Source organism: Myotis brandtii, unplaced genomic scaffold, assembly GCF_000412655.1.
Source record: "Myotis brandtii unplaced genomic scaffold, ASM41265v1 scaffold32, whole genome shotgun sequence".
Lineage (NCBI taxonomy): Eukaryota > Metazoa > Chordata > Mammalia > Chiroptera > Vespertilionidae > Myotis > Myotis brandtii.
The window spans coordinates 1,876,789-1,901,942 of NW_005362269.1; the positions used below are offsets into that span (position 1 = coordinate 1,876,789).

The 25,154-nt window shown below is 43.2% G+C and overlaps 1 protein-coding gene across 1 annotated transcript; it reads right to left on the reverse strand.

The window, feature by feature from the left end:
* Positions 1 to 235: 235 nt before the first annotated feature.
* Positions 236 to 23,367, reverse strand: ZNF300 (zinc finger protein 300). Its single transcript, XM_014543108.1, is given in 7 exon segments — positions 236 to 1,484; positions 1,486 to 2,417; positions 3,582 to 3,677; positions 3,915 to 4,041; positions 6,302 to 7,010; positions 7,717 to 7,991; positions 23,159 to 23,367. Coding segments are annotated over 5 exon segments (1,782 nt in total). The 5' UTR covers positions 6,314 to 7,010; positions 7,717 to 7,991; positions 23,159 to 23,367; the 3' UTR covers positions 236 to 869.
* Positions 23,368 to 25,154: the final 1,787 nt, after the last annotated feature.

The following is a 25,154-nucleotide window of genomic DNA, read 5'->3' on the forward strand; positions in this document are numbered from 1 at the left end:
GTCATAGGAACGAGATATCAAAAGCAAGAGTGTCTGAAGTGCAAGTACAGATGTGTCTTTTAGACATTAGCACCTGTTATGGAAGGAGAGAGAGTAATAAAGAGGACTAATATTAACTAAAAATCTGCTCTGTATTATACTTTTATTGACCAATAAGAAAAAAATATTCAGATGGGCAAAGCAGGCTTGCCTGAAGTCACACAATCTTTGAATAGTTGAGCCAGGATTTAAACCCAAGACCATCTGGTTCTGTACCAAAGTCTTTCCACCATTCCAAATTCCCAGTGAAGGAAATAAAGGGGATACCTGGTCAAGAAGCATCCATTTCAAGGTTCAGGACACTTCCAGAGATACAGGTCAATCTATATGCTTGAGATGGGGAAACACATAAACATCACCTTTATTGCATTTGATTAACTATCTCTTTCCATCATTGCACAAGAATTTTACAAGTATCATTAGGGGTCATGCTAAGCCCCTCCTTATAATGCAATTTCTAGGAATTTATTTATTTTTTATTCAAGCTTTCTCCATGTCCTCTATAGGGTCTGGCTGTATGGCCAAAACTATGATAAGCTAATATTAGCAATTTCACAATGTCTGGTTATTATTATATTGTGTAATAAGGAATATGTAACTTGACATCATTCTGTATACATAATTTGTTCTATTGACCATTCAGTTCAAAGCTATACATGCCATGTAGATTAAGTTTTGCATCATCTTTGCTGAATTACACATCATCACACTACAGACATGAATTATCTTGTAAAACTTTATGTATAATGATGTCTTCCACAAATTTATCAAATTACTCAGGTTTCTAGTATTTATTAAGGCTTGAGCTAATACTGAAGGCTTTTCTGTGTTCACTTCATTATGGTTTTGCCATTGTTATGAATTCTCTGGTGCACAGTGAGTTGTGACTTCTGTATGAAGGCTTTTCCACATGTAGCACACTGATAGGGTCTTTCCCCAGTATGAATTCTCTGATGTAAAACAAGGTCTGACTTTTGAGAAAAGGCCTTTCCACATTCAGCACACATGTAAGGCTTCTCTCCTGTATGAATTCGCTGATGTCCTGGGAGGTGGGACTTCTGAGAGAAGGCTTTCCCACATTCAGTACATATATAAGGTTTTTCTCCTGTGTGGACTCTCTGATGTCCAATGAGATGTGATTTCTGACAGAAGGCCTTTCCACATTCATTGCATTTGTAGGGTTTCTCTCCAGTATGTGTTCTCTGATGTATGATGAGCTGTGACTTCCGGGAGAAGGTCTTCCCACATTCAGTACATTCATAAGGTTTCTCCCCAGTATGAATTAACTGGTGTGTGATGAGTTCTGTCTTCCTGCTGAAGGCTTCTGCACATTGATCACATTTGTAGGGTTTCTCTCCAGTGTGAATTCTTTTATGTATAATGAGGTGGGACTTCTCACAGAAGGCTTTCCCACATTCAGTACACTCATATGGCTTCTCTCCAGTGATGAGTTCTATGATGTATAATCAGTTGTGACTTCTGGGAGAAGGCCTTACCGCACTCTCTACATTCATAAGGTTTCTCTCCAGTGTGGATTCTCTGATGTATAATGAGGGGTGATTTCTGGGAGAAGGCTTTCCCACAGTCACTACATTCATAAGGTTTTTCCCCAGTATGGACTCTCTGATGTATAATGAGAGATGATTTTTGAGAGAAGGCTTTTCCACATTCAGAACATTCATAAGGTTTCTCCCCTGTATGAGTTCTCTGATGTACAATGAGATGAAACTTCTCACTGAACCCTTTCCCACATGCACCACAATCATATGGTTTCTTTCCAGTATGAATTCGTTGATGTACAATAAGCTGTAACTTCTTAGCAAAGCCTTTTCCACATGTAATACATACACAGGTTTTCTCTTTAGTTTCAACATTCTTATAATGAAGAAGGGATTGTCTAGTTAAAATGTTTTTACCATCACAGGGTATTACTCCATTTTGAATTTTCTCAAGATTAGAATTGGACACATCGTGGCTAGATGATTTTTCACATCCAAATCTCTCATCAGGATTTTTTCTTGAACCAATCTCATTACAACTAGGTAGGTCAATATTAGATTTCAAGTACTTTTTAAATTCATCATAGTTATGGGGTCTTTGTCTTGAAGTATCTGGCTCTATGAACTCTTGAAACATTTTCCCCAATGCCTTATATTTATGGCCTGCCTCCAGAGTCACTCTGTTGTTACTGATAACTGTTACTTGACTGAAAAGTCTGTCTTGATTTTGTGGACATCTCTGCAGCTGGCCATCAATGTGACATACTTTTAAAATGGAGTACAATGAACCATCCTTTGTGACTCCTTTAAGTGTCTTATTATGGAAGGAAAAAGACCCAAAAATACATGATTGGGGGTTGTCAAGGTTACTCTTCCTGTCTAAAGAAAAGAAAGATAAATAAAACAATCATAAAGAACAGTTAACAGAACACAGAGGTGTGAAACAAATAATTGATCTAATGTAGATGAACTCAGAAAACAAGGGTGGAGACAGGCCATTTTGTAAGATAGTACAGCATATAGTATGATCAGGTGAATGGACATACAAAGATCTCAAAGAGAAATATTCATGGCAAAGATAGACTTGAAGTAGAGAGAAAAGTGTTCATGTTATTAACACTCTAATCTTGGATTACTATACTAGCATCTTCCCATTTATACCGCCTTCTTAATGAAAACACCTTTCGCCTTTTTAGTTCATTTATTTTATAAACCATTTGATACACACACACACACACACACACACACACACAATTGTCCTGCCACCACTATCTAAAGAAATAAGTACTCTCTGGTACTCAAAATACTTTACTTCTCTGTCTACATTCCTAATTAACAAATAATATAAACAACAGAATAATCCACAATCCTCTTATGGGTTCAATATCAGACTCACACCAAGAATCCAAACTTGAATTCCACTATTCCTCATAAATATCTTTCCCACATTCAGTACATTTATCTTCTATATGCATCAAATAAAACTAGCAAAGTTCACCCAGAAGAGCCATATTTCCCTAACTCATATACTACCCCCCCCACCATCACCACACTACAGCAGTTTGACTTCATCTTCCTCCTTTGGCATCATCAATACTTGATATCTTTCAAAGCAGCTACTGCTGCATACTCTAAAAATAACTTCTCAAATTCTGTTGCATCTCTTTAGATTCTAATTTTCTCTGAACTTTTAAAATTGGAAGCTATATTCGATATTTAATTTTGTATAGCCATGCACCTGGAAGTCTTACCTTCTAAGGTATAACCTATGTATCTTGTATGGCCTATTAAGACTTTTCATAAAAGGTAAAGGGATATATATATGAAAGAGTGGGGATCAGTAAGAAATAGCTCCCCCTGTAAAGACTTATAATTATTTAATTGATTATTAGTTGAATGCCTACTAAATTCTCAGCACAGCAGCAAAGAATAAGAGATTTCAATAAGGATAGAAACATAAGCCTTGGGCACCAATCTGTTAAATAAAATAAACCAACAAACTGATATTTCACTTCTCTTGTCTCCCATCTGCCAGATTTTTACCTGGATAAATCCAATTTGATATGTCTCTCTTAATGATCCATGGATCTTCTCCTTGTTCCAACTTGGAGATTACCTCGGGTTTGGAAACTGGATGCCCTATTAAATGGAAAACACAGAGGAACTAGGATACACTATATTGAAGGAAGAAGAGAGGGTACCGTTCAAGTGTACAGTGAAGCAGTCCAGGTAGCCCTCAACAGAGTAATGACCTCCATTTGGGAAGGTATGAGGATCATAAAAGTTATTATATGTCAGGAACCACCTAACCACAGCAACTGATAAGGAAAGGTATTGGATTGTACAAGTCTTGGTTATGCAGAAAGCCATCCTTACCCATGGAGACCAGATGGCTGTAGTTCTCCAGCATCACATCCCTATACAGGGTCCTCTGAGCAGGGTCCAGTTGCTGCCACTCCTCCTGAGTGAAATCCACAGCCACATCCTTGAATGATACTAACCCCTGTAACAGTATATTCCTGTTCAATCTGAAGTGGCCATTCTTACTTCTACTAGAGCATGCAATACCATAGCTACACTTGGTTTTATATCATATTATCTAGGATAAACAATGTAATATACTGTCATTAGCTGGAAGAGCCAGATAGACCTGGACAGAAGAGGCAAATAATAAAATGTCTACCTAATACAAATGATAATTTGATATATGATAAGGGCAGCATTCAAATAACTGGGAGGAAAGTGGATTATTCAATGGATAGTAGTAAAAATAGTGGATAGTCAACAGGTAAAGAATAATGCTGAATCCAGGTTAAATTGTCTCCCCTGAAAACTCGTATGTGGAAATCCAACTCCCAGTGCCTCAGAATGTTTCCTTATTTGCAAATATGTCATTGCAGATGTAGTCAGTTGCATGAGGTCGTTAGGGTGGATTCTAATCCAATATGACTGATGTCCATATCAATAGGAGAAAGTTGAACAGAGGGACAGGTGGACATAGAGAGAAGAGGATGATATGAAGAGACATGGGAGAAGATGGCCATCTATAATCCAAGGAGAGAGCCCTGAAACGGATCCTTCCCTCACAGCCCTTCGAAGGAACCAATCCTACTGACATCTTGAGTTTTAACTTCTAGCCCCCAGAACTGTGAGAGAATAAATTTCTGTTGTTTAATCTACCCAGTTTGTGGTACTTTGTTATGGCAGTCCTAGCAAACTAATACACCGTATCTTATGTCTTAGAAAACAGAAAAAAATCCATTCCAAAGAGAGCCAAAATTTAAATGATAAAAAATACCGAAGGCCATAAAAGTAACAGAACAAAACATGAGAGAATTTTTATTAATAATTATAGAGGAGAAAAGGCCTTTCTAAGCATAACACTTAGAAATCACAGAATGTCAGAGTTCTTGAATTAGATCATAATCGAATCCCCTCATTTTATAGAAACATAATCTTAGCTTCTCTGAAATCCAACAGTTCTACTACATATACTCAATAGCCAGTAATATAATGAAATACATCAATTGAAATAGCAATATCACAGAACAAACTTAAGAAATGTGCAGGAAATATTCATGGGGGAGGGGGAAGAACACCCCACCAAGAAATTATTGACATGGCATTAAAATGAAGGACTTGGGTAAGTGTAGAGCGAGAAGGTGGTTCTGGAGGGAGAAGTAACCATTTTAATGATGTCAGCATTATGTTCACAACATTTGTCATCTAACAGAATCTGAACGATCTGTATTATTTTAAACTATTTGTCAGTCTTTCCTAAATATTCCATTATTATAAAACACTGCTTTCAGAAGGAAAACAAATTAAATATTGTTTCAAATATCAACATTCCCCTGCTTAAAAAGCCTCCTTTGGACCCATCCTCCTGGAACATACAAATAGCCTCATCTCAATCTTATAGTTTCTCTCGTCCCACCCCACGTCCCATATTCAGACCATCAAGCTGCCAAGCATTTAGTTTATCCTCATAACAAATCTATTAATTTTCCCATTTTATGTTTGAGAAAACTGAGGATTACAGTGCTTAACTAACCACTTGCCAGAGGTTACACACTGAATATATGATTAACTGAGACTTAAAAGTACGTGTTCTGATTTGGTAGTTTGGGTTCTTGACCACTGCCTCCTTGCTATTGTAAACATGATCTTTTATATTTTATGACTTCAATACCATCTGTAGTCAAACTTTCCATGAAACAGCCTCCACTTTGGTTTTCCTCAAATTCTCAGCCTTCCTAAACCCACTCTGCTCTTTTTACTTTTGCAAATGCTGTTTTCCATCCTCACCCTACCTTCCTTCCTGACCCAAAGTTCAATAATCTTTTAATCCTATTTCCAACTTCCTTATAAAGCTAGTTGCTTCCCCCTCTCTGCTGTAACAGTTCCTTGCACTCATGTCTATATGTCAATGTTGATTTCCACTTGGTTTACCCCATTTTCCTCCCTCATTCCTCCTAGGAAAGAACCATGCCTAACTATTCTTGAGATAGTCCTCTTTAGAGACCTGCAAATCATGTAACTGATGATGTCTGCAAGGAAGATCTGAAAAATCAGTACATCAATTTATTTAAATGGTTTCAGGCCAGGTTATCTACATATTACCTAGCAACTCTTTTTAAGTTTTGATCGTTATTTTGCCTACCTGTGCCCTAACCCAAATTTTAGCTCTTTTTAACTTTTCCATTTGAATATGTGGAAAACCAAGGAGGAAATTTAAAAAATTAAAAATAAAAGCAACTCACCTGGGACTTCATCTTTTCTGCTCTCTTCTAAAAGAAGAGATGCCTGAAAAAAGCAAAACAGGTGATCAGAAGGACGTTTTCACAGACCAGACCCAGAATGCAGCTTCCTATTCACCATTCTACAAACAACTAGGACCAGAAGTTGGGTGGATGACAGGCCAACCCGTGGGAGAAGGTCGTTGGGTCCTCGCAGAATGTTCAGCAAGCACCATGTGAAGGAAGTCCTCTTCTGACCACGTAGAACTTAGACAAGGTTTTTTAATTGTATAGAGTGAAGATGTTACATGTTGATTTACTGACAACTTACTCCGCCCCCCCCCCATGAACCAGCAATTATATTTGTAAAATGTTTTCGTAAGGCATACACATGGATAGATCTCTATAAAGATTTAACTGCAGACGGAGATCCCTGGCAATAAGAAAGGCAATGACCAAATGGAAAACTATGGAATGTATTTCTTTATTCCTTAGAAAGAACCAGCAACTGAATTCCAATACTCTATTATTTTCCTTCAACTCGGCAAACTCTCCTGCCAATCAATATTCATGGACCTAAATGTTGATTTCGACCTGTTTTCTGTTTAAATTTTATTGGAAGGTACATACCTGGTAAATGTTTCTCAGTCCCAGTTGGAGGCGTGCAGACAGGACTGAACTGGTTCAGAGGACGTGAGCGCTCCCGTGACACGGACACTTCATCAAAACAGATCTGGAAGGAAAACCAGGAGAAAAAATCACACCAATTTCTCGGTACCCAGCAGATACTCAATAAATGTTTCTTGAATAAAATATAAAATGATTTCAATAAACTTAGAAACAAGTAGGTCCAAAATCACACTTTTCATAATAATCCTATCCTTTTTGTTTGGTCCTGTTTTAAAATGGTTATTTCTGGGGGGAGCATCAGATTAAGGGTGCAATGATGGATTTAAGAACTCAAGTGTCCTATGACCTGTGGAAATTTTAATGGATGTAAAACCTTTTCCAGTAAATTAGGGCTGATCACCATGATGCCCTGATACCATTACTGTTCCATCCAAATCGCTGAATCCTGGGGCTTAGCAATCACATTTCCCACAGAACTCCCCTATGCCCATCACATCACTGACCCCCACAAGGACGCCCCCATCATTTAGTCCACAGCCCCCTCACCAATCACTGATTCCCAGAGTCCCCTAAATCACCGACCCAGTCATCCCCACCAGTGTGTCACCTTATGGGCCATTGCAGATTCCACAGACAACCCCGTCAATGACGCATCACTCCCCAATTACTAGTCTCATCGTTCACACCATCCCAGACTCCCAAATAAACGCAGCACCAATCCCACATTCCTTCTCCACCAAGACTTCTTAAAGCTCCAATCACTGACCCTCACGGACCCCTCCCTTCTCATTGCCAATCCGCCTTCTGACCTGCGGCTGTGTTTTCAGGTCCCCAAACGCCGGTCACATCCATATGGATGAACTCTCTCGCTTCCTGTCTGGGCGAGCAGAGCGAGTGGCCTCCGAGCCTGCGCTGATCCGTACAGGGCTGCTTTGACACCTCGCATCCTCAGCGGCTTTGTTCAGGAGGCAATGTGGCCGCCCCCGCGCTCTGTGTGTGAATGGGAGCCGCCCTGTTGAGAGTCCCTGCAGTTCCGTACGCGGAGGAATTCCTTCATTCCCAGCTGTGGTTAGCAGCGCCGCGGCTGTGAGGGAGGGGAAGTGATGGGAAGGAGGATGATACAAACCAGTGAGGCGCAAACTTTGCAGAGAGATTTTACAGGAGTACTGGGGAATAGTAACTGCCAAAATATTTGGGCAAAGAGCCCAGCAATGACTGAATGTTTAGAGACTTGCAAATCTGCTATACTTTTAAAGCATTCTGACACATGCACAATTCAGGTGGCAAAGAGTGGGAGCCATACTGGCTTTAGATGTCTGATATAACTTCTGTTCAACACCCTAACTCACTTCTATTTTGTGCAGGTGCAGGGGAGCCCCTTAGAGACCCTGGATTTAAAACAAAACAAAAACTAAGCAGAGAAATTGGTAATAACACTCCATGGGAGAAACAAATGTCACAGTTTGAGTCTAAGCAAGTTAAATGTTTTTATACCAAAAACAAAATCTTCAGAAGGACCAGCAGAATTCAGAGACACTACATTACAGTATATGGTCTACGATGTAGTTTTCAACCAAAGAAACAGGAAAATATGAACAAAATCAGTCAATAGAGACTGACTTTAAGTGGGTGTAAATGTTATATTTAGCAAACAAAGTTATTAAAGAAGCTATTATAAACATTAAATATTTAAGGGAAAATATGATATAAGTGAATGAACAAATAGGCAATTTCAAAAGAAAGTACATAAAAGAATGAGTTGGACTATAAAGAGACAGCAAGTGGAAATTTTGAGAGTAATGGAGCTTTTTTATGTCATGATTGGGAGGTAGTTAACTCACTTTATGTCTTTGTCAAAATTTAAAGAAGGAGTAATATGTATTTTATATAAATTAAAAAACAAAAAAAATTCCAAGGCTGAAATAAAAATTTGACTAGATGGGTTCATTAGTAGATTTGACAAAGCACAAAGCAAAATCAGAATTGTAAACTGGTAGCTAAGTCACTACAAATTATCCAATCCAAAGAACAGTAACAGCAAAAAGATTATAAAAAATTAAACAAAACCTCAGTGATCTATGGAACAATATTAGGCATTCTAGCATATAAGTAATTGGCATGATAGAAAGAGGGGAAAGAAAGAGGCAAAAAATGTTTGGAGAAATGTCTTTAAAATTACCAAATGTCATGAAAAACATTAATTTACACATCCAAGAAGCTCAATAAACCTCAGAGAGTATACCTAGACAACTAGCCACATTACCTTGGCTAGTTCACAACACTGAAAGCACAAAGAATAAAATGTTGGAAGCTGATCCAACCTACAAAAGAGTCTAACAATTCACTAAGGCACAGAAGACAGGTTCACTCAATATCATAAGTTATACAATCACAGGAAGGTAAATACCGTTCAAGCTATTCAACATAGGTTTTTGAAAATAAGTAAAACATATTTTCAATGTTTAATTAATTGCAGGGTAGTAGTTTTACTATATTTCCATTTCTCTATACAGCTATAACCAACAGTAAAATAGTGTTTAATGTCTTGACAAGAAAAGTTTAAAGGTCACAAAACAATTAGGGTTAAAAGGTTACTTCCCAGGAACCTACAACAAAAGCCAGCCAAATTCTTTATTACACAATAGTAAATGCTGTTTAGGCCTTTCTTTTTGTTGTAATTTTCAAGCCACATGAAAACTGTAATAACACGGAAGGTGATTATCCAATATTCTTTTTTCCAAATAACCAGTTTCCCTCGAAGCATGGCTACCTATCAGATAGGGCACTGGTTAATGTTGCACTAGATCAATTTGGAGGAATAGCATCTTCATAATATTACACTGTCCTGTGGAGGAAAGCTGCCTCTCAGCTTTTTCAAGTTTTTCTTTTTAAATATTACTCAGACGAGTTAGCTATTAGTCTTTTTTTAAATTGATTTTTTTTTTTTTTTGAGAGAGAGAGAGAGAGAGAGGAAGGGAGAGCAATGTCGATTTGTTGTTCCACTTTTTTATGCATTCTTGTATGTGCCCTGACCAGAGATCAAACCCACCATGTTGGTGTATCAGACGATGCTCTAACCAACTGAGCTACCCGGCCAGGGCTTAGCTATTAGTCTTCATATTTGTGTAATCTATATGCATGTGTGTGTGTGCTTAGGAAATAGCCCACTTGGTCACAGAATACTAATTTAAAGCACTGTAAGCCTTGATTTGCAGGCATTTTAAAGAAATCTCTAAGATATATTTCCCCTTTCGTCATAACGTTTTACTCACAGATCCATCCAGGGAAGTGGAAATGCTGACCACAAGAAGCAGGAAAGGCCTTGGGCTCAAACTCAATTTCCACAGTGCAGCCCTCACATCTTCAGTGAAATGTGATCTCACCAGGCAGAATTCTTGCAACGGAGAAGGTCTGGTCGCCATCCCTAGGCTTGTCGCCAAGCGCCGCCGGTGCCTCCCTGAACCTGCGTCTTTCTTAAGGAGAGTATTGGGAACGGAGGTGGGGACCGCATGCTGGACTAAAGCCTCGCGTGCACCTGACCTATCACTGCGCCCTGTACCCCTCCGAAGCACAGGCATTCTGGGAGATGCAGTTTGCAGGCGGAGGAACGGGCGTCCTCTTTTGCGCAAGTGCTCTCCTTGCCCTCCTAACACTACCCCAAGGGGCCAAGTCCCTCACTTGGCTGGCCTTAGTCACAACTGGGGGTGTGCTGAGCCGAGGAAGTGGCAGGCAGACAACAGAACTCAGCAGGACTTGGGGGAAGGTGTGCCCTGGAGTGTGTCAAAAGCTGCTGTGAGCCCTAGCCGGTTTGGCTAGGTGGATAGAGCGTTGGCCTGGGGACTGAAGGGTCCCAGGTTCGATTCTGGTCAAGGGCACATGCCCGGGTTCCAGGCTCGATCCCCAGTAGGGGGTGTTTAAGAGGCAGCCAATCAATGATTCTCTCTCATCATTGATGTTTCTATCTCTCTCTTCCTCTCCCTTCCTCTCTGAAATCAATATATATTTGGTCCGTGTGCTCGAGTTAAACTGGGCGGGCGGACCGGTGGGCGGGCCCAGGACTTCGTTCTTGCGGGTACACTTGCACCTAGGTGTCCTGCCCTGCGCTCCCAAGAGTACCCAACCCTGACACTATGATGAGGAGTGCCTCCGGGATTTGGAAAGAGAATCAAGCTTTACTGAAGGTCTGAAATGTTCCAGATGAAGTGTTTCCATAGGTGACTAAATTTAACCTTAGAGCAACCTTGTAAGCCAGTCTTTCAAACTATGGGCAGCAACCCAGTAGTGACTATGGATGTTAAGTCTGCTTGGTGACTGAAGACTAGTATATTTATTTGCCAGTACTTTTCTTAAGTTGGGATACATTACATAGAGTGTTTTGCACATAATTTACATAGAATAAAAGTGTAAAATTTGTTGTAAACTCACCAAAGTAATATAATATTTTAATCCTCCAGAAAGTTCTGCCCTTTTCCAGTCAACCCCTCCCCGCACCTGCCCCCAAACGACCAGTTTTCCAGTTTCTATCTCTATAGGTTAATTTTGCCATTCTACACCATCATATACATGGAATCTTGCAGTATCTACTCTTGTATGCAGGCATTTCAGAAATTAAGTAAAATAGCATATATGTATCCCATGTGATAAGGATTTTTTATGAAACTTATTCAGAGAGAGAGAGAGAGAGAGAGAGAGAGAGAGAGAGAGAGAGAGCGCATTTGTGCATTTGTGACATGGTTCCTGGTGCTGGGGATGCTACACTGAATCAAACAGACAAAAATCCCTGCCTTCATGAAATTTCAGTTTTAATTGATCTAATAAGTTTATTTTTAAAAAGGAGTAATGGCAATATATTGGTTGACTGTAGCCTATGGGTAAGTGAAATGAATGGTAGCCATGTCATGAAGAATGGGAGGGAGAAACTGTCCTTTAATCTTTGTCTTTATATATGAGTTTCTTGTGGACAACATACACTGCTGGCGGGAATGTAAACTGATATAGCCACTTCGGAAAACACTCTGGAAACTCCTTAAATGACTACACACAGAGTTACCATAGGACCCCAAAAATCCACTCCTAGGTATATCCAAGAGAAATGAAAACTCATGTCCATAGAAAAACTTGTACACATATGTTCGTAGCACCACTATTCACAACAGCTAAAAGGTAGAAACAACCCAAATGTCCATCCAGTGATGAACAGATAAGCAAAATGTGGTATATATCTATACACTAGGATATTCTTTGGCCATAAAAAAAGAATCAAGTACATGATACAACTTGGGTGAACCTTGAATACATTGTGCAAAGTGAAAGAAGCCAATCACAAAAGACCACATGTCCTATGATTCCATGTATACGAAATGTCCAGAGCAGGCAAATTCTACAAACACAAAAAGTAGACTAGTGGTTGCTTAGGACTAGAGGAAGGGATGAGGGGATAGGGGTATGATGGATAAGGGTATAGAATGTCTTTGCCAGTGTTCTAATATTTTCTTAAATATGTTTTTAAAAATTTATCTTTATTGTTGAAAGTATTATAGCCCAGCTGATGTGGCTCAGTGGTTGAGTATTGACCCAGGAACCAAGAGGTCATCAGTTTGATTCTCGATCAGGGCACTCGCCTAGGTTGCAGGCTCGATCCCCAGTAGGGGGTGTGCAAGAGGCAGCTGATCAATGAATCTTTCTCATCATTGATGTTTCTATCTCTCTCTTCCATTCCCTTTTCTCTCTCTCTAAAAATCAATAAAAGTATATATTTTTTAAAGAATTACATATATCCTTTTTTCCCCCTATTGACCCCCACCCCCAGGCCTTCACCAAATGGGTTATGCATATATGCATACAAGTTATTTGCTTAATCTCTCCCCACTCAACCCCCACCCCGCCTTCCCTCTGAAATTCTTTAGAGAGAGAGGAAAGAGTAGAAGAGTGAGAAACATTGAAGTGAGAAAGAAACATTGATCAGCTGCCTCCCACTGCACCCCAACCAGGGGTTGAACCCATAAGCTGAGTATATACCCTGACCAGGAATCAAACCCATCAATCTTTTGGTGCACAGGATGCTCCTCAACCAACTGAGCCACACCGGCCAGGGCACAATGTCTAATATTTATTGTGATAATAGTAACACATATTTGTGAATATACTGAAATCACTGAATTATACACTTTAAGTGGGTGAGTTTATGGTATGTGGACTAAATCTCCATAAATCTGTTTTCAAAAATTGAATTGTTGGGCCTATAACATAGAGAGATTTAACTTATTTTACAGTACAAAGGAAGGGAGAAAGAAATTACAAGGGAATGAGGAAGTGACATCAGATGGTAACTTGAAAGCACAGGAAAAATTGAAGAGTGCCAGCAGTGGTAAATGATTTTTTTAAAAATTATATATTTGTGTGTATGTGTATATGTGTGTGTCCTTTCTTCTCTTAGTTTCTTCAAAAGATATAAAGTTAGGTAGAACAATAGTTAGAATATTTGTTTTTAGCATATATAGACATATATGATAATAATAGCACGAAGGGGTGCAGAGTGGGGCAAATATTTTATATATCACTGGAACTGAGTTAACATTAATCTGAAGGAGATTATGGTCAATTAATAGGTAATGTCTAAGCCCTCGAGCAACTGCTGAGAAAATAATAATTAGTTTTAAAGTCAACAGATACTCTTCCCTCAAGAATGTAGAGCATAACTTCTCAGTCCTTGAATGTGTGCTGTGCATAGTGACTTCCCCAAGGGATTTTACTTTTCTAACAGACAAACCCTGATAGAAGACCCAGACCTCCAGCCCTGGATTCCTCATTCTCCTTGGTCCCTATTCCCACCTTCTTCCAACCAGGACTCTCTGCGTGGAGCAGGTCCAAGGAACAGAAAAATGACTGTTGAGGCTGCCTCTCAGCGAGGCCCACGTCTCTCGGTTTAACGTAAACATCAGTTTATATATGTGCATGCAGTGTACTGGAGCATGAGATATTTTTAAAATATATGACTCAGCGTACTCCCTGACTCAGATTGGCCTGTCACAACAGGCAACCAATGGGGTTCTTGTTTTACTAATAGGTTCCCCACATTAGATGAGCTAAGTGTTTCGAATAGCAATATACATGCTCATTGTTAAAAACTCAGACATACAACTATAAAGAAGAAAGTGAAAAGCAACGGAATTTCACCTCCCAGCATGAACACGATTAACATTAGATGTTTACAGAAAAGGAGCCAAGTTTATATGTTTATAGCTAGAGTTTTACTTAGCAGTACATCATAGAAGTCATTATATTAAAATGGCTCGATAATATTCCCTTGTGTGGGTATATCATCACATATTTAGCCAAACTCCTATTTGGAGGCCTGGTTACTTTTCAATTTTTCAGTAAAAAAAAACAACAACCACAAACACATACACACAACAATGCTGAGATAAACCTCTGGTTCCTAGATTATTGATATTGATTGGTTTTAATATGCGATTTGAATTTTATCCACAAGGGGGAAGCAGGCTACTGTGAGAAGACAAACTAAGATTTTAAACAAAACACCAGAAATTTCTTTAGCATACGTAAGCTCACCCCAAGCTTGTGAGGCAGACTTTAGTGTCTTCCCTTTATCTGGATAAGGAAACACAGTGGGCAGAGTAGGCGAGGTGTATGGATTTTCACCAACAGTGAGTGCCCAGGGGGCGTTGAAAGCTGACCTCTGGTTCCTAGAGCTGGCTCTCCGCTTGTCACTGTGCTTCTAGAGCTGGCAGCAGGCAGACCTTCTCCCCACGTCCCATTCAGTTCTAGGAACTGTGCCGGGCCGGGCACTATTCAGAAGCAAGTAAGAGGATCCTTGCTCCTCGGGGCGGGGGGCGAGGGGGGTTGTTAGGGTTAGGGTCCTTGCTCCTGGGGGGGGCGGGCATTCATTATCAAGTGTGAGGACAGACCTATTCATAAATAGCTGAATAACTAAATGTCCCCAGAAGACAGAGAGGCCAGGAAGGCAGGAGAGTCGCTCTGACAATGAGCTGGGCACAGCTTTATAAAAGAGGCGTGACAACCATGAGAGTTGAGGTTTATTTAGCATTTTCTCTGTTTGAGGCAGAATCTCGTTTAAAGTTCCCATGGACTCAGAAAGCAGTACAACCCACACCCTCAATGTTTGTTTGGTAGGGTCTAGAAGGGATGGTAGACCTTCAATGGGCAGAGCTCGGAGAAAGACTCGTAGAGAGGGAAACGCAGAGACAAAATCTGGGGGACAGGAAATGCCGGCACATTTGGGAATACAAGGGGACCGGTGTGCTTGGAGTATGGAAGAGGAAGAATCTGAAGAGATTAAAACTAGAGGAAGAAAACTGAGCCAGATTGGAGAAGTCTGTGAATAGCAAGCCAAGGAGATCCTACTGTATTGTATATTCAGGCGGGGGAACCGACCGCAGAGAATGACACCACCTGTGCTTTCTGAAGATTACTTTGGTGCATTGCATAAGGGAATAAGGAGGCTAGTTAGGGGGTTGTTAACATAATCCTGGCTAAAGATAAGAGGGAATGAGAACAAAAAAAAAACATCACTGAGATAAAATCCACAAGATCTGACATCTTATTATATATCGGGGAGAGGGAGAACTGTGTCCAGGTTTCCATGTTGGGCAACTGCGAGAATGTGAGGGTGTGCACCAAGAGAGGGGCTGAGGGGAGAGAAGAGGTAAGGTCGCTTTTGTTATATGAGATTGGGGAACCTGAGCCACCTCTGGGTGGGTTGTTCAGTGGGGAGTTAGAAGTAGGAAGCTGGTGACTTAGATGTGCTACCTGAGAATCAGAAGAAATGACCGGGGAGCCAGCCAGGGAGAGTCTATACTTGAGATTCAGTGGGGGGTGTTCATGCCGTGGGAACTGTTGAGAAGAGGCTGCTCCAAGACCTGACAGCTGTCTGTCCGGAGAGCTGGACCTGGGTCAGAATGGAGGTTGCTCACTGCAAACCCACCTCCCTTGGGGACTAATCATAATCGACATAGACCATCTGACATAAACCAGCACCCCTCCTCCGCCTCCTGGTGCATGCTGGTTCCCGGAACAGGTCACTGTCCTGACCTGGTCAAGCATGTATGGTAATTTCCCATACCTGGTAGCATTCACGTGTTATCCCTCTTTTATTTTCCTTTTTAAAAATAATTCTTTATTGTTGAAAGTATTCCATATGTCCCCTTCTTTCCCCCATTGATCCCCTCCAGCCCCCCCTCCCTCTTTTATTTTCTATGTAATTCTTTGGCACCTGCAAGCGTGCAGGGATCCATTTGCCTGGCGGCCACCCAAGACATGGGTAAGTTTCCCTCGGTCAGTTACCAGACTGAACTGGGCGGCTCTTTCTTCAGTTTTTCCCTACCCTCCGCATACAGAGGTAGATTTTCAGACCCAGGAACTTTTTCTGAGTCTGTAAGTACTTAAAATAATCTGTAATTCCACTGCCAGCTTTCTGTCCCCAGGAAATGAAATCACATGTGCACAGGAAGGCGTACGGAGGCTAGTCACGCAGCACTGTTTGCAGCCTCGAGAGACCGGGTGGCCAGAGGAGTGAGCCAATGAACCATAAAACACCCACACGGTGCCATGGTTAAAAATTAAGTAGATTAAAATACTAACGTGGACAGATCTCTAAAACATACAGTAGTGAGAAAAACAAGTTGCAGCACAATAATAATGTGTAATAGTACTTATGGAAAAAGAAGAAGAAAGCCCCAAAATGCTGCCACCTCTGCATTTTAAATGCTGACTGTGCACGTTTGTGTGTGTATGGAGAACATTCTGGAAGAATAAGCATACTGCTAATTGTGCTAGAGAGGCGTTGTGACAAAAATGGAGAGCAGAGGGGGTGAAATGGGATTTTAGCCTCACTTGTCAAATTTTAATTTTACAAGGAGAATGTAATCACATATCACTCATGTGGAAAAAACTCTCAAACTTTTAAAAAATATATAGATTCAATGGGAAGAAGAGAGAATGGAAGAGAGAGGCACATATTCCGAGATTGTGGTTTGGACACTGTTATTGGGAGCACTGGAAGAAGTTTCTGGAAGTGCGAGGTGGAGGGGGCCGCTATTGCACTCCTAACCCTGCAGAGGCAGCCTGCTGGATGGGCCCTGTGTGCTCAGTTAGTTTTTAACACCTTTCAATTACAGCACAAATTCTTGTGTCTTTGAAAGGTCACCATGCCCCACCACTGGCCTTGGAATGAGACTGTTCTATGTTGTAAATGTCCTAGGACTTTTCATCCAATTCCTGTGTTTGCACCTGCCCCTCTTTCCCAGAAATTCCACAGTTGTTGCTCTTGGTGATCTCACTTTGAAGCTGCCTATGAAATCTACTCCCTCAACCATCCAGCCCCAGCAAATAACCTGCCGCATATTCCCAATCCAGGTCACGTGTGAGAGGATTGCTGGGAGAGGCCTCTGATGGACTTTCTCAAGGGACACTGGAATAGATGTAGCTAAGACTGAGCTCGGGGAGGTGCCAGGCACTGTGCCCACCTTCATAGAAAGTATCTCTAACCTTCCAACAACCCAGTAGGTCAATACTATTACAGCCCTTGTTTCATAGCTGAGGCTTGGTGTGTGGTGGTAAGATGGGGCAGTTGAGTGTGTGTGTGTCTCACTACTCGAGTTTGTCTTAAGGGACTGAATGAAGATGGGGTGTGGGGACTAGGGAGGAGGAGGGGCTGGACTAGGGAACAACTTCTTAGGTGCTCAGGGGGCTTCAGTTTGCCAAGTGCCCTTACAGCCATGATGTCATTTGATTTCACCACGACGCTCTAATGGGGCGGGGGGTCATTAGGGAAAATAACGAGATGAGTCAAGCTGTAATTCCCTTAAAGTGGCAACCACTGGGTCAAAGGCTTCTAGGGCCCATTAACCTACTATAGGACCTTGAGCAAGTCGGGAGGGGTGGACACAGGATGTGCACTCTCGGTGGCCTCTTCTGGCCCAGCTCTTTAAGGATCATCGAGTTCCTGGCAGCCGCTCCTCCCAGTCTGGAAACTCTTGGCCAGGCACCTCCTGCTCTCCATGGCCGCCCACCCCAGCCGATAAAGCTAAGCAGCAGAGGAGCCAGTTTCCCGGGGTTAATAAACAGGCTGTTTATATCCAGGCGCAGTCACGGGTTGGGAACAGGTCACGCTGCTTCTGAATGTTTAAACATTTCCCCAGGGAGCCTTCTGGGATGCAAGGACAACTCCAGGCCCATCGCCCTCGCGGGGTAGAGCACCAAGGCCCTCAAACCTCACCTCCTTCTCCCTTCTTCCCACTGTGGCTCTCCTCCTCTTTCCTGTCTCCTGTCACTCTCTCCTTTCTTCTATAATGGAAAGGGGATCCATTTTCACAGTAGATGCACCCATAATTCATCCCTGCATCTCAGTTTCCTCCCTCGTAACAAAAATAAATAATTTTTTTAAAAAATGGGGGTAACTGCCCAGCCGCAGCATCGGCCCATGAACCAGGAGGTCATGGTTCGATTCCCGGTCAGGGCACATGCCCAGGATGATGGGCTCACTCCCCAGTGTGGGGCATGCAGGAGGCAGCCAATCAATGTTCTCTGTCATCATTGATGTTTCTATCCTTCTCTCCCTCTCCCTTGCTCTCTGAAATCAATAAAAGTATATTTTTAAAAGACAAAAACAGGGGTAACAATGGGGCCCTCCTAACAGGGTGCATGGGAAGGTGCCTAGCACTGTGCCTGGCACACTCTGTGGGTATTTAAAACATGTTTGTTCTTCCCTTTTCCCCCTTCAGTCCTCCTTTCCTCCCTAACTCTGTCCCCTGCCCTTTTCTCTGTCTATTTTCCTGCTCCAGTCCTGCTTCCCACCTCCATCCCCAGCACTTCCGCCCCCTCTGACTGTGCTTATGGGGCCTGGGTGGGTGAGAGAGGGAGCCAGGCTTAGCTCTAAAGAGGGCTGATCACTGTGGGACCAGCCAAGCCCACAAGGACACACCCTAGGCCTCTTTGCTTTTACTAAACAGTCATAGGATTTGGGGGTGGAAGGATAATGTAGAATGGGAGAGACTGGGGTATTTTAAGCTTCGGCTTATATTTGCCTTCCATATATGACTCTTCCAGTGGCTTAATGGTCAGAGATCGTCACATAAGTCGCTGTGTGACTTCGGGCAAATCCCCTTCCCTCTCTGGGCTTCAGTGCAGTGTGGGATAGAAGTGAAGGGTGTAGGCCCTGGAGCCAGATTGTCTGAAATGGAACCCCATCCCCACCACTTCCTAGCTTGGGTTATTAACCTCCCTGTGCCCCAGTTTCCTCAATTTTAAAATGGAATTTATATTATACATACTTTATAGAGTTGTTATGGGATTACATAGTCTGTTTAAAACACTTAGGCCAGAGCCTAGCCCGTAGTAGGCATCACTCAGTTAATCTTAGCGATTATATGTGAATGGCAGGTTGAACAGAGGGCGTGTGCCCATGGGGAAAGCAGGCATTCTAAAGTCCTGAAACCTCACATTCCTCCTCTTTGTTGACCTCCGGAGAAGAAGAGCTCAGAATCTTGTACACAAAGTCCTTGCCTGTCCCGGGGAGACCCTAGGAAACTAGTCAAAGGTTTTCCAAACCAGGTGGAGCCCTGAGGCCATGTGACCCATGGAGCAGAAAGGGCAGGGGAACCGGAGCGACTACAGGGACGACGCTGTGATGAGTTGTAGAACTGCAGGTGGTGACCTCAGAGCACGGAGGGGTTAGAGGGGGCAGTGGATGGTAGAATGCTGAGGGTTCGAGGGTGCACTCACTCCACAGCTAAGACACTTGGGGCCTCATTGATGTCTTTAGTGATAACCATGTGAGGAGGAAGGAATATATCCGAAGCACTGCACCAAATGTATTTACATGCATTACCTCAGTCCACACAAAATCCCCTTTTACAGACGAGGCAAGAATCCTTGCTTAGGGTGAAACAACTAGAAAGAGGCAGAGCTGAGATTCAAGTCCAGGGTTTTCGGATGCCAGAGCCAGAGTGCTCATGTGACACGCTTTTAGTGCTTCCCAGCCTCACTTGGGGCTTGAGGCCACCACCCAGAAAAATAAGGACCTTCCACTTTTGTCCAACTGACTGGCCAAGCAGATAATACCAATGGGTGAGCCTGGGCTGCCGGTGATCTTCCCAGCCCTGCTCACCCTGACCCGCGAGCCACGGTGGGAGACCAGCCCGTGTGGGGAGAGTACATCATCCTCTCCTTCAGGGGCCCTGCCTTGATGCAATCTGCCCCCCCACCCCCAAACCCCCACCCTGTCAGGGGAGAAGTGGTGGCTACTTTTTGCCAGAGGCAGGGAAGGAGGGCTTAGAGCAGGGGTGGGCAAACTTTTTGACTGGAGGGCCACAATGGGTTCTTAAACTGGACCGGAGGGCCGGAACAAAAGCATGGATGGAGTGTTTGTGTGAACTAATATAAATTCAAAGTAAACATCATTACACAAAAGGGTACGGTCTTTTTTTTTTTAGTTTTATTCATTTCAAACGGGCCGGATCCGGCCCTCGGGCTGTAGTTTGCCCACGGCTAGCTTAGAGCCTGGGGGGAAGCTTATGGGCCTGACTTGCCCAAACTTCAGCACCTGGGGGAAGCTTATGGGCCTGACTTGCCCAAACTTCAGCCAGGGCCTTGATCAACTTGGACGGAAGATCAGGAACAAATGGAAAGTGGGGGGAGATGCAAGAAAGGGGGTAACCTGAAAAAGAAACTTCTTCCTCTCAAAAAAATGTAAAGTTGACATGAATCTGTTATTTTCCTGCAGAGTAAGAAACATATGATTTACGTTATACAGTCTGCCTTCCCACACGTGCGGAAACCCATCTGTTAGTTCACTAGAACATGCTCAGTGACCAGCCCAGGGCCTGATGATGGTCGGTGCCCAATAAACATATGAAAATACGGATGGAGAGAGTGCGACCTGGGTCAGAAGACCTGCCTGTTAGTGTCTAGCTCCCTGGCTCGCTATGACCCTTGGGCAAGTCACTCTCCAATGCCATAAGCCTCAGCATCTGTAACATAGATGCCCTGGTAGTTCCTAATCCAAGGGCTTTAACATCATAGAGTTCAGGGTGGGTAACAGTGGCTTAAATGCTGAATGTCAAGCTGACAATGGTATCCCTCCAGCGCACAACAGATGGCTGGGTGTAGCAATGCATTCAAAGAGCCTTGCCAGACCAGGGCAGGGCAAGGCCAGAGTGTGGCTCTAGAAATGGCAATTAAACATGAGAAAGACTGCAGAGCTGCTTGGAGAAATACCATCCAGGAGGGTGCAATAAAGCAGGCCCCTGAAAGAGATTCTTCAGCCTTGCCCGGTCAGGGGATCAGTTAGCACTATCTGGGGCACAGATAGACTTAAATCTGAAGGGCTTCTAGGTCATCTAGTCCACATGCCTCCCCCACCTTCTCCAGGTAAGAAGACAATAGTCCTGTGAGGGGGGTTCGGGGCTGAGTGACAAGGACCACGTAGTCTAGTCTCAGCTCAATGCTGTTCCCACTGCACCACGTCAAGAGGGAGGGAATGCAAGGGTGGGTTTTAAGAGAAACAGGTTAGGACAGGGAAAGAAAGCTTCCACAAAGCAATTTAAAATGGGCTTACAAAGGGCTTAAAGAGGAGGAACCAGGGGGAGGGAAAGGTTGAACATAATCTCTTACCCCTGTGTGGATTGTGTTTCATGTGGGACAGCTTGTTAAATGTGTGGTTTTGAGGTGGAACGTTACGGATGGGGCATCAGAAAGGCCCTTTTCATCACCCAGCTCTGCCATGTACAAGCCCTGTGACCGTGGGCAAATCCTCTCTCAGATTTGAAAATTATCACTTGAAGCGGGAGGATAACAGTGCCCACCCTGCAGAGCTGATCCTCAGAGACCCATTGGGTGACGGATGGGGGGTTGCTAATAAAAGCTAACAAAGCCAGAACTAGATCCCAAAGGTCCTGTTACACTAGATGGGAAAAGAGAGAGCCACGGGCAGGGCAGGCAGCTTTGGGAACGCCTGTCAGTAGAGTCCCAGGACCACATTTTGAGTAGCAAGGAACTAGGTCATCTCTAAGGGCCCTTCTGGCCTGATAGTCTCTACAAGGTTGAGAGATCAAAGCCTGAGAAGTAGGACAAGAACTGATTCTGACCCTACCCTAAAAGACATTGGAATTCAGCATGAGGGCCAGGCTATTTATTTCCCATGGACCACAGACCCCTTAAGAAAAAGGAACTTTATGTCCAGAGCTCAGGCAGGCTTTCAGCTTCAGGGTCAGCTTATCCGGATCCTCCTCACTGGCTCATTTCTTAGCCTAACCTGCATTTCACTGCCTGAAGGCAAGAGACAAAACTTTCTGAGCCACACCCCTCCCCTTTGGAGGGTGGGAGGCCGAGGCTTGTCCCTAAATAAAAGCAAAGGACAAACCAGGAATAAGACACACTCTCAAATCTATGTGCCCCACTTCTTTTTCTCATTCATTCATTCATTCATTCATTCATTTATAAACACACACACACACAAACTATGTATTGAGTACTTTATGTGCCTGGTACTCTGCTAGGGGCTGGAGTTACAACAGAGAATAAAATAGACATGGTCTTAGACTTCATGTTGCTACATTCCCTTTGGGAGGAGAATGGCATAGACCATAAATAGGTAGATAAATGAATGTGATTATTTAAAATTGTGAAAAGTAATAAAAGAATAACAAAACAAACAATGACAAAACAAAGTGACGGGGTTTTCTTCTGTCCACTGTCCTCAAGATAAAGTCCAAGGCCATCAAAGCCCATCACCATCTGCCCTGTTTAGTGCTCCAACCTTCTCACTTTTACCTTCAGCCTTTGATCATGTGATCATGTGGTTCCTTCTACCCCAAACACGCTTTCCCTTTTCCCCTACCACTAACAAAACAAAAAATGACAAAACAAAGTGACGGGGTTTTCTTCTGTCCACTGTCCTCAAGATAAAGTCCAAGGCCATCAAAGCCCATCACCATCTGCCCTGTTTAGTGCTCCAACCTTCTCACTTTTACCTTCAGCCTTTGATCATGTGATCATGTGGTTCCTTCTACCCCAAACACGCTTTCCCTTTTCCCCTACCACTTTCATGTCTCTCACCCAGCTGCTCCTTGTCCTCCTTCCCAGTTTCCTGGATACTTCCACCTGGAGGCCAGCCCTGCTACCACTGATCTGGGTCAGTTGTCTGTCTGTGCTGTCCTTTCCCCACAAGAGCATCCATCACCCTGTGTAGCCAGTTGACTGTCATCAACTCACCAGGCTGTGAGCCCCTTGAGGTCAGGAATCATGTCTTGTTTGCTCTGAATGATCGAATCCTCAGCGGTTGGCACAGTGCCTTAATACACACCTGTTGAATTAATTAACACGTAGTAAGTTTAGGAGCTCAGTAATATGAGGAAATGTATTGACAAGATATGGTTTTGGAGACAAAGAAGAATTGGAAGGAAAAAAACAATTCCTCAGTCTTTGTTGGAGTTCAGAGTCCAGCATCTCCTGCTCCCCCCACCCTCTATCAGAGCCTCCTTAATGGCTTATCCAGTAGACAGGGCAGAAATTATTGACCCCATGTAACAGCTGGGGAAGGTCACCCCTCAGATGGGAGATGTCATCAGGCTAAGCCAGCCGTGGGCAAACTACGGCCCGCGGGCCGGATCCCATTTGAAATGAATAAAACTAAAAAAAAAAAAAGACCGTACCCTTTTATGTAATGATGTTTACTTTGAATTTATATTAGTTCACACAAACACTCCATCCATGCTTTTGTTCCGGCCCTCCGGTCCAGTTTAAGAACCCATTGTGGCCCTCAAGTCAAAAAGTTTGCCCACCCCTGGGCTAAGCTCTTCATCTCACAGGGCATGTGGATGGGGTGGTAATATGTAGACTCTGAACTAAGTGTCTTCACTCACTTAAAATCAAAATAACCATTCGAGGGTGATAATAACCACAAAGGATTTACCCATAGTCCTCCCTCACCCTGTAACCCAACCCCGACTGGGCGGACACTCAAGGGCACTACTCCATTTGTCCTCAGGAACTCCTCCCCTGGGTCAGTTCATGAGAAACTATAATTACAGACCGACGAGCATGGACAAAACCTCACAATTCTAATTTCCTCATTTCAGAATTGGAGGGAGTCCAAGGCTCAGAGGGAAGGGTCGAGGCCAAGGCACATACTGAGATAGGATCAGGACTCCAGACTTTCAGTCCAAAACTTTTTCACATGCACCTCCCTTGACATGAACCTTCTGAGTTGAGGAAGGGGTAAGAATGATGTGGACCTGACTTGGCCATTTGTTAGCTGTGGTCCTGTTGGGAGAAGAGAGGCAGGAGGGGCGATAAGCTACCCACCCCATTTGGTCGTCCGACTCTAGAGTTTATTGGTTCCCTCTAGACCTCGTTGTTGTTGTTTTAGGTTTTTTAAAAATATATTTTTTATTGACTTGAGAGAGAGAGGAAGGGAGATGGAGAGAGAGAGAGAGAGAAACATTGATGTGAAAAAGAACCATGGACCAGCTGCCTTCTGCAGGACTCCTACTGGGGATCAAGCCTACAACCCAGGCATGTGCCCTAAAAGGGTCGAACCAGTGACCTATCGGTGCACAGGACAACGGTCAACTAACTGAGCCACACTGGCCAGGGCTAGCCCTCACTGGTTTTGTGCATTGTTAGTTAACCCACAGAAGTAGGATGTGGGTTGCTCACTGTTTGGTGACTGTTTATGAAGGTTGTTATTGCTACTCCAGCACTGTTATCTCCCGGCTAATAATAACCTAGAGAGGATGGAGGGTGGGTGGAGTGAGGCTAGCAGAGGCATAGGTAGGGCTCCCCACTAAGAAATGGGAGAAAGAGTACATGTTTTGGGTTCCGGCAACATATAAGGACATCAAGAGAAGGCAAGGGACATTTTGACTGCAAGTGTGGAACTGTATCCAGCCTGTCTGACTCTTGTAGACACCTCGTGCCTGTGGGACCTTGGACAAATCACTCAGCCTCTGAGAGCCTCAGCCACTCAGATGAATGAGATAGTTTCTAGGGACTTTCCCCCTTTTTGTAACTCTCCCTCCAACAATGCAGACTTTGGAGGGAGTGGGAGTCATTAAGTCCATTTCAGCATGTGCCCAGGCCTACATTTGCCAGGCCAAGTCCTGTTGAAACTAAACCAGGAGACCGAGGAAAAGAGTTATCAAAGCAGGCCCAAGACTGCTATCCTTAGAAAGATCTGCTTGCACGGCTTGTCCTTGGGTGGCATTCA